The sequence below is a fragment of the Pocillopora damicornis genome, chromosome 5 (genome assembly GCF_964200805.1).
Source record: "Pocillopora damicornis chromosome 5, jaPocDami1.2, whole genome shotgun sequence".
Lineage (NCBI taxonomy): Eukaryota > Metazoa > Cnidaria > Anthozoa > Scleractinia > Pocilloporidae > Pocillopora > Pocillopora damicornis.
In genome coordinates, this window is record NC_142674.1 from 2,657,718 (window position 1) to 2,668,771 (window position 11,054).

Genomic DNA, 11,054 nt, shown 5'->3' on the forward strand with positions numbered 1-11,054 from the left:
TCTTACTTGTTTATCATAAAAAAAGACCACCGCTTTCCCCGAAATAGTGCCCCTATTTTTGAGAATCAGTTTAAAAACAACCTACCCACAATGCAAAAATCGAAAGTTGGCAGGTATATAAAAGACTCACTCGTGTTAACATTGCATTAGTCAACACCGTATTCCTGAATATCTGAACGAGTTACTCATCAAAAGCCAGTCGTGCACGTGTTTACACTTGTGGCAATTTTTATCTGCAGAATTTGTGAAAGGGGGTTCCATCATGAGGTACGCGTGATCAATAGCGAGGTCGTTTATTCTTGGTTTTTCTTTTTCTCGTTACAAGGATTTTGATCCTAATTTCGACCATGCTGTTAAAAACTCTCGCCTCTATCACGAAGGTGTTCGGTCACCTCATCATTTATTATTTGCGTGTGACTAGGTTTAAATGCATCATAGAAAACTGGACAATGTTTTTAAATTGATAGTAAATCCCAGCTTGCATTTGGAATGTGCTATGCTTTTTGACATCCAGCCCAGGCACCGGGCGGTTTTCACTGGGCTGATAGAGCTATGTTTGCGGTTATTAGCAACTCAGTGCATTTCATTGCCGTGGCTTTGCAGGGTTTTTGGAATCGCAGCACATTTATCGACAGTGCACTCTAGCAGCGCGATTATTGCTACAGCATAATTTCCTTCAAATAATCTTTTTAAGGCAAAGGTGAACGCTCTAGGCTTTTATAGAGGAGGTAGGGTATAAATTTCTATCTAAACTTTTCTACCTCTATTTCGTTTTTAGACTTAAAGCGCAACCTGTCGATTTAAAGATCTCTAAGTGGCAGCAAAGAAACATTTATGCCGTATCTATCTATGGCCTAACCTGACCTTTTCCACAAGCGAAAGCTTCTGAGAGGTTTTCTCAGATTCTTCAAGCTAAAAATAAATACATGAAAAAATCATGTGGGACTGTCATGTCTCGAAATGCTTGGCTGTGCGAGTGGATCACAGCTTTGTTGAAAGGATAATGTAAACAGATCTAGCAGTCTACATCACTTCCGTACACTCCTCCGGTGAAAGCCAAAACAAACTAAAATAAAATACCTCACTGAAAGGTTTCACGTCTGACTCGATCATGTGCAAACTGATAGTTTATGAGGCAATCTTTGTGTCTGTAATGTCTCAAATAAAACTTCAAATGTTGGTGAAAATACTGATTTGCTTCAGTTTTAGTATCAACTCAACTTTACTGTACCATACTGAGGTCTCGTAAGAGGTCCCATTTCACAGATAGAAGGTAACAAGAGAACGTGTGCAAAATAATACCTAAAGAAAAATTAGCGTGAGTCTCCAATATTGATAAACGAGGTTCAATAGGTCGAAACGAGGACATCAACAAGAGGAAATTTGGATTAAGAATTATGCGTAAAGCAAGCAACAAGCCTTAAAAGCCGGTGTTACCCATTATTTTATTGTTCGAGAATATCTGATTATAAAGTACAAGCTGAACGTTGTAAGCGTGATGAAGAAAGATTAAAACTGGTGAACCTTGATTCAAAACGCATAGGCAACCTTTTGGATGACTGATAATTGTGACAACTGGTCTCTTATTGGCTAATTTTAACTTTGCGTTAATTCAGGTATAGCTGAGATCTCGAAAATTATGGACATGTTCTCGCTATAATCCATTCCACAAGAAATTTTGCTTGGCCAAACAGCACTTAAATTTATTCACATCTTGAATATTGATCTCGACCCACCTCCGAACACACTTCTTATGCAAACCGATTACAGCTGTTAATCAAATTCGATTTGCATGACCTTGGATGAGTTTCATTCTCTGACACCGTAGGCTAGGTTGCATACATTTCAAAAAAACTTTGATAAGAACTATGTTACTCGAAACAATTTGTTCATATAGGATGCATGTGGTTAGATTTATAATGGATTTGAATACATTCAGCGCGTCTATAATATCGAAAGAAACGACTTAACATACTTAAGCTAGCTTTGTTTATTTGTATTCGTATCACTTAACGTCCAACATTATTTATGAAATATTTTTCAGAAAAGCGTTACACATGAATTCGAAAATTTGTATCGAAATCTCTGTAGAGGTTCAAGAAACAGCGCAACTCGAAGAATTGTTTGGCAGCTGCAGGACGTGCTGTGTTTTGAAAAGAGTTGTTTGAACTCGTTTCAGTGGTCTTTACAAATACTATGATTGTACAGACGACTGAAGTTAATCTTCCTTATGATGTACATTAAAAAAAATTACGCGCTTCTGATTGACTGAAAACGAATGCATCCTCATGTAATACGAGTGCAAAGTTGCAACACGAGTGCAAATGGCGTGCAAACGCTTTCAAAATTTCGTCTGTCTTGACTTTCTATGACGATTTTTCATGTACATTATTAACATATGATAACATGATTTCTCTTGCATTTTGGTGTAATGAGCAGACTACAAATTGCACTTGCCCTGTGCAATTTTGTTGTCTTTGAAACGTTTACTTGTGCTTATTAACACCAAATTGCATTCAATATCATGTTCTCACCACAGGCGGCCCAAGCTCCAGCTGTGAGATGATCATCTTGCGAATTAAGAGTCATGGCGAAATCGTAAGAGTTTGTATGGGAATATTTACCACCGCTCTTAGGAACAAAAAAATAAGTCAAATTCTCAATAAACATACCTCACCTTACTTCCAAAGTGCATCGCTTGTCATTTGATAGCTTACTACGTTGAAAAGAACCCATTTTAGCGAGTTATCCATTTCTACGTTTTCTTACGTACATAAGTGGAGCCCAAGGCTGTACACTCCATTTCCGAATACTCGATCCGAGAAGCAAAAAATCCAAGCTCAAAATGACCAACGGCCACAAATCCAAGGAAGAATCCAAGCACATATACTGAAATTTCATTTCAATTCACTACAAACTCAATCTCTCCCGTGAAACCGACGCTAAGCCGCTGTTTCTTTAAAAATGTCCAGTTTAGTCATTTCTAACGGCCCACATACACATTTACCCTGACACACGACCGTTGAAAAGCAGCTTAGTAGCCCTCACTCCTTTGCAAACTAAGCCTCGCCGGGGACTACGCCGTCACTTGGTTTAAGACAAACTAGAAGCATGCCCCAAACTTTTTAGCGAATTATAATCGGTTATCCTATTCCAAGTGCACAGCAAAGGTAAAAAGTATAGTACCTAGTGCCTGAGTATTACAGCGACCGGCGCTTTATGCTAAGAGGTTTAACATAACCAAATGTGCCAACTGAGCATCTAGAAAATCATGAGTCCATCACGAGTAAAAGACTTATCCCTAACTAACATATGAAAGCGGACTCTGTCGTGAAAATGAAGTGAAAAATTGTTTCTTCGAGAGAAAATGTGTAGTCGTGTCTTGTTCAAATTAAATTACTTTTTTTGGCTGAGAACGTTAACTTGACCGCATAGATTACCATAGCACCAATCATAAATTTGAATATTACGATCTTTTAAGAGGTCATAATCCAATGCAAACCTTGTCAATCCTCCATCATTAGGTATCTTTACAAACTGAAGATGTCTCGATAGAAAGCGAAAGTTACAATGGTCGCATGCTAAACTTTTAATTATAGCATCAACTCTCCAGTTAATACCGTCGGAAGCTAAAAAGCTAGTAGGCTGCAGAGACTATAAATTCTTTTCATGAGCACCTCAGATATATTTAGCAAAGGAGTTATTTCTGGCTATGTTGCACTTCATCGAGTCTAAGGGTAAACAGCGGTTTGCCTGACGAGACCAAAAGAATGGCTCCCGCTGTTAATATGCTAGGAAAGCAAGAGATCATCCATTTAATTCATTTGGAAACTCGAATATATAGCATGTTAAGTGTTATAACTTATGTCCTGACCCTTCGTCCTCGAGTTTTTATGTAAAAGAGCTTAATCGAACCTTTACCAGCTCACAGTGCTTCATTAATTAAAAAAATGTTTTTCTTATGTCACGGCAATTATGCGAATTTTTTTTCGCGCGCGCCATTGTTCAAAACTACGTGTCCAAAACACATAGTCGTGACGCACTAGAAGTAAATTTCCGGAATATTTGCGCAATCGGATTCTTTGATTTCAATTTCGCTTACCTGAAACAACTAACCAATTGCAACAACTGATAGAAATGAGGTCATAGTCCGGTATGTTTCCCTCATACATATATGGAACACCCCAGTTACACTAGTTACACTAGTTACACGAGTTGCGACATGTCGTAAAATTTGACCCTGTAACCAATTGCAACAACTGATAGAAATGAGATCATAGTCCGGTGTGTTTCCCTCATACATATATGGAACACCCCAGTTACACTAGTCACACGAGTGACACAAGTTTTGCTGATAATATCGATTTGATACCTGAATTTGCGACATGTCGTAAAATTTGACCCTGTAACCAATTGCAACAACTGATAGAAATGAGGTCATAGTCCGGTATGTTTCCCTCATACATATATGGAACACCCCAGTTACACTAGTTACACGAGTGACACAGTGACACTAGTTGCGCAGCTTTTCTGAATCTTGCAAGCACCATCAAGAAACAAGAAGTGTAGGCCTTGTTGATTAAATTGTTCGAAGCAATGAATTCGACCGATAGTCCATTGTTAGATAGCGGCAATACTACCAGGTGAGCATGTTTTATTTACCATTAATCGCTGATTTCAGATAGGAACAAGTTTTGCTGATAATATCGATTTGATACCTGAATTTGCGACATGTCGTAAAATTTGACCCTGTAAATAAGCTCAAATCGTCGGAGATATAAATGTTGAGACTAGAGGCTATTCCTCTATATGTTAATTTTACGAAGTAAACAACCTATATCATGTTACAAGACCTGATACAACTACATTGAATCATTTTTTTTCTTGATAATTAGCGTTTGTAGCCGTACCCTTGTTTCTCGGTTAATTGTATGTAAACCAATATAAGGCAGGCATGAAATGCTAACTTTACAATATTTTGCTACGCTTAGTACAACTGAAATCGAAGTGTAATGCACATAATAAACGCTGCACGTTTTCATGAAAATACCAGGGACAATGAGCAAAACAATAGAGCAAAAAAGAGGACAGACCACAAGCAACACAAGAGCGAAAACAATAGCGAAAAATTTGGCTGTCTACCACAGAACAATAATGTGGTATCAGCAACTTTAAGGCCCTCTTGACAAGGAACACTCGAGAGCAATTCAGTCACTTTTTACTTTGCCGAAGCGAAGATGTCATGTTACAAGACCTGATACAACTACATTTAACCATTTTTTTTCTTGATAATTAGCGTTTGTAGCCGTACCCTTGTTTCCCGGTTAATACGTCTCCATCCAGAATGTTCTGGAACAGGCCTAAGTCGACTTCAACACCACCAGCAAGTATTTACCTTGATACAAAGATTCTCAAGCCCTGACTGAGCTTGGTTTGATCAGGAACGCTTAGTTTTTCCATATTGTAGACCATAATGTCGCGAAGAGTGATAGAGAACTGAGCTATTAACATCAAAGTCACAAGACGCTTCTAGACTGAATATCGAATGATCTATCGCTTCCACGTTCGATCACGGAAACACCACTGAGCCTGCGCAAATTGCGTGACTTGCAAACACAGCCAACGTCATCATTACATAAATGATTAATTTAGTACAGCGGAAACGTAAATGCTGCCTTTAAATAGATTTTGTCACTGAGGTCATGAACGTTGTCACAAAAACAAGTGGAGGCTTGTGGAGGTTTTAAGGACTAGCCAATTAATGCAATTATAACATTGCATAAATTACATTATATTATACATACTGAACGAGCAACTGTGAAAATACATCGTTCGCCCAATTAAACACCAACGGTAAACGTTACAAATGAATTGGAAAATTTGTAATAATTTTTCTGCCGAGGAGATGGAACATTTTGATACAAGGTAGAGTGATGTTAGGATTAAAAATTGTTGTGTACTCGCATTTTATCGCAATCTATCACTGGTCATTTATTAGCCTTGGTAGAATGAATAATTGACAGAAAAGCATCAGAGGAACTGAGAACTCTGATCGAGCATGGACCAAATACGAATTATCAAAATTATTGAAGCAAACTCGTAATTTAAGATACAAGGCAAGAAATTTCAACGCCATACAAGTTTAAAATCAATTTATATCATTTTGTTTATGTTTTCAAGAAGGAACGGTGCAAGATTTTCCGCCGCGTGTGATAATGAGTTATCAGTTTCTGAGGTGAGTACCTTTCGCACCTATAATGATGGCTTCCAAGCGTGATGTTAATACTTTGAATAAAGAATGAAATTCGTAACACACAACTTCGTTGTGATATTTGGAGAATTCCGAATTCATTGAAATTTGGAAAAGTACACTTAGGGTTACAAAGTGAATCTCCAATGCCTTTGTTCATAAGAATAAATTTGTTATCTGCCTTACCTAGTTCTTCCCCTTTAATTTAGCAATTGCTGAAAAAGAGAGGAAGCGACAAATGTTTTTTTTTTCAATGGAACTATACGTTTTTACAAAGCAGACTGACAACATTTGACAGACCGTGATTTGTAATCATTCTAATGAAGGCTACTCGATCGTCCAGGTGATCGCAAGAAACGTGTGAACGACCACTATTCTTGAGCATAATCAATTCACTATCTTTGTAGGCTCAAGCATTGCTATTTGCTGATGATGGAGCTTGTGATGAAGCATCATCCTTCGCCGAAGAGGCGAATTTGCCTCCTGACTCGACAGCAGTTAGAGACCAGCTACAGCTCATTGAACCATGCACAGGAGACGAAGCCCTGAATGTGTTTTACCCTATCCAGGTGGAAAATCTGCTTTCAGATCAACGAGTGAAGACACCAGAGCTGCCAACCTATCAGCAGGGAGATTGTGCACTTCACAATGGATTGAGTTCACCTACCCCGGAACCAGCGGTACAAGATACACCACCACCAGCAGATAGCTTAGTGGGTTATCCAGTACAAGAGAGTGATCAGGATGTTCGAGGTAGCCACCTGGTGCAAGAGACGTCAGGCCTGCGGCTACTGAGGGGATATGATCAATCTCGATGTCAGCAGCAAACCAACGATTTCCAAATAAATGGTGTGAGCTCCCTCGGCGAGAATGACCATGCAATTCAGCAAAGCTGCACTATGCAAGAAATGCAATTGTGGAAAAAGGAAATTACCAAGCAAGTATCTTTGGGCTTAAAAAATGTTTCTTTCACTAAGTTATTTAGTGTATCAGTTAAAGGATTGACTGTTTCTAATTAGTGAGAGTTTGCTAAGGGTTTTGCTTATTAGCTTGATCATAGGAAACCGGAACTTTTTTCCTTCTTCAGCTCAATGCTCAGCGGAAAGAGTTCATTTCAGAACTTAATTGATAAAATACTTTTATGTAGGGCCAAGACACAAAAAGCAACAAAGGGAATGAATGCAAGAGATGCATTTTTCATAGCAGAGATTACTGAGGTTAGCCAGCATCGCTATGTTGATGCCAATGGAGGCACAACTGCTGTCTTCACCTGTCCTATCAAAACTGATCGCTATGGATACAAGCTTGGCTTGAGGATATACCTCAATGGCGTAGGTGATGGAAGAGACAGGTTTGTCGCTATCTTTTTGCACGTGATGATGGGGAAGTATGACAACTTTCAAGTAAGGTGGCCTTTCACTCAGAGGATCACACTGTCCATTATAGATCAGAGTGGTGCCGAACACCATTTAAGCCAAATCCTTCAAGCCCAGCCCGACATGATAGCCTTTCAGAAGCCAACAGAAGTCATCAGTCGTACGGGATGCGGTTTTGTAAATTTTGCTTCTATAGAGGAAGTATTTAGTCATGCTTATGTAAAAGATGACAAGCTTTTTCTCAAAATTGAGTTTTCTCCCTAACTGCTACCTATCATGCTTTTCTCTACACACTCGATTGCAAAACGTTAAGCCTGAAAAAAGAAACCAATGAACGATAAGAACTAACGGTTTTAATTATGGGTATACAATTATTTAATGGCTACGATTGGTTTTGCATTGAAGTGATCGAAGCCGTTCACGGTTTCTTGAAGATGTAAACTGACGTAAACAAAAATTTTGATGAATAATGAAAATGTAAAACGTTTATTATGTGGGCTATGCAAACATTTCCCATATATACGTTGGGTCTCATCGTTACCAGGTGTCGGCGTAACGTTTTTGCAATAGAGTATCTACACGAAGTGTTCCGCTATCAGCCATGAGGGCGTTTTGAATTTGTCCTACTAGCCTCTTTCGATAGAGGTATGCGACAATTACTGGAAGATAACTATTTTTGATTAGAAGTTTACAAATAGTTATGCTACATTTGACAAACCCATCTACAGAATATCCTGATACCATAGTGTCCGTGCTTAATTTCGTCCAGTACTAGCATTGGCTTGTGATGTTATTATTATATGCGGACTTGTGCAATGTTGCCTGGATGCTAAAGTGAGTAATTAAAGCTTTGATTTTTCCACCAAAATACAGGGACATAAGAACATAATTCAGCAAACTACTATTTTGCTCCTCTCTTCCTCATTAGCGGTCTATTTTTTCAATTCATTCAGTTTAGCCCAAAACTTCAAGAAGCTTCCTAAAACGAAAAATGCATTTTTTCCAAGAGTTTACTTGAATCGATATGCACTTGAACTCCAGATTTCAACGTGAATCCAAAGCATTTACTGCAAGATAACTGAAATTGCTCCTTTTATTTTTATAATCCAAAACAACAACACAACTATCCTTTCCTAGAGAAACACTGTCTTAGAATAGGTAGATAGGAGTGAAATTAAGTGTATTGTGCTTTAAAAAAAGACATGCTTTAGTCGTTAAATTGAGTCGTAGAATATTTTTCAGCTTGCTGGTTGCAACTTGTCACGGAGAAAATATTTTGAAGTCCACTATTTTGAACTCTTGATGCTGTTAAATTTGATAAGTTGTCGAGGCAACTAGTTGATTTTAAATTACATTGAAATTAAAAGTGAGCCTTACTTGTTTATTTGAGTAAAACTAATTTTTTTCGAAAAACAACTAAAGAGGGTTTTAGATGAAGTTGCAGTCCTTTTGGAGAGGCAAAATATGAAAAAAAAAAAAAAAAAAAAAGAGAGAAACGGAAAAAATTGTTCATTCTTATTGATGTCCCGATCAACGCGTTAGATTAAAACATTTTTATCGATACAGGTGCCTTCTTGCGTCTTAGTAAGCCGTGTATGGCTATCTGAAGGAATGGGATCTTTGAAGTTACAGAGCTGGAAGATTATAAATTATCGGAGACACTTGGGATCGAAAAAAAAGACACGAATCTCAAAGAAACGAACGGGTTGTCTAATCCCATTGGGGGCGCCGATCCATCCATTGCTTAAAAACGAAAGAAGAACAGACATTGATATATTTAAGCATTTTCGGTGAAATTAGTTTCGAGTAAATGATATGCCCTACCCACGAACAGTTCATGCAACAGACTATTCTCAAGAAAAGATCCCTGCGTGGGAATATCACATATGCTAATGATAATTATCTTAAATAATAATGATAATAATACAATAATGATAATAATGATGTTTACAATTTTTATTACTTTATTTCAGTGTCTCAGGGATCTAGCACCAGCAGAAGACATCCGCTAATTGGAGACACTCAAATCACTATTACAATCCTTCTGACGTAACAAATACCATTTAAATTACTCATATTAACAATTGCATGTTACTAGGTTGAATCAATGTACAATCTAAAGAACGTACATTCCCTAAGATTCCATAATAAGAAGTAATATTTACATACAATTGAAAGAAATGGCTAAGAGTCACATTTGGGAATGGCACTTTTGATCCAAAAGCTCGTCTAAATGCATGTTCCTTATTCTTTTCTTAAATAAGTTTAAGGTCTTTGATTGTTTGACCCACGTCTCCCTTTTAAACTACAATACCGGACCTAAATGACTAGCGCTGTTTTCCAAAAGTAACATTGTTTAGCCTTGTGCCTCTGCGCAGCAACAGTTGGCCTTAACAGAAGTTTTTGTTTTAAATCACAAGTATATTAGGGTTTCGGATATTTTCATTTTAGATCTTAAGTTCGCTTACTTTTCTATCGAACTATCGGACACTCTCTCGTTAGTTTTCACAACCGGGGTATTAACCAATTAATATTAATGAAAATGTAAATAACAGCATTTGCCTCGGCTGACGTCAAGCCATTTCGCGCGTATTAAAAAGCGTTATGGCCTATACAAAGAGAAAATAGTCTTGAAGGGAAATTCCCTTTGCTGCTAATTAAGTCCGACATTATGTATAGTTCTCAGTTATGCTTTAAAAGACGGAACTAAAATCCGAGGGAATTTGTGAAACATAGTCTGATCTATGCACACATCTTACAACAAATAACACTAGAGCTGGATTTACAACAAAAAGAGACTGAGCTAAGACTGTCAAAGTGTAACACGACAATCTTGTTTTATCAACTGAGCTGATAATTCAAATTGGCCATTGCGAAGAGTCTTTAATTAAAACTACTGTTTCGAGCGTTAGCCCTTTGTCGTAGTCTACTTGCATTGAATTCTCTATGTTTCATTTTGGTTTTCCTTCATCGTAGTTGTGTCAATAAGAACAATTTTTACGGTTTGTTGACTGCGGTGTATCGAAATCTGTACCGCTAATCTTTGTCAGGCTATGATATCCAAACAATTCGGCTAAATATGTTGTATATAGCTGTCGATCGTATTCGATCTGCACGAGCTGGAGAGCGTCATTCTCTAAGACTGTACACTCAGTTGCTCACATTTCAAAACAACGGTAAAAAGCTGTCTTGCTCGAAACGATAGTTTTAAATGGGATATGGACACAGAATACATTGAACAGGTCTGAAATATTGAAATAAACGACAAAACGTACTTAAGCTTGCTTGGTTTAATTGCGTTCATACCACTTAAAGTTCAACATGATTTCTGAAATGCCCCAAACGTTTAAGCAAACCATAATTGGCTTTCCTATTGCAAATGTATAGACATAAGGTAAAAATTATTGTACCTAGTGCCGAATTGTTTG

The 11,054-nt window shown here is 37.7% G+C and overlaps 1 protein-coding gene across 1 annotated transcript; it reads left to right on the forward strand.

The window, feature by feature from the left end:
- The first annotated feature begins 5,896 nt into the window (after positions 1-5,896).
- On the forward strand, positions 5,897-10,626 carry LOC149044715 (TNF receptor-associated factor 6-like). The gene is made up of 3 exons (XM_089207308.1): positions 5,897-6,235; positions 6,658-7,191; positions 7,405-10,626. Exons 1-3 carry the CDS (start codon positions 6,170-6,172, stop codon positions 7,888-7,890), a joined length of 1,086 nt encoding a protein of 361 aa, XP_089063434.1. The 5' UTR covers positions 5,897-6,169; the 3' UTR covers positions 7,891-10,626.
- Positions 10,627-11,054: the final 428 nt, after the last annotated feature.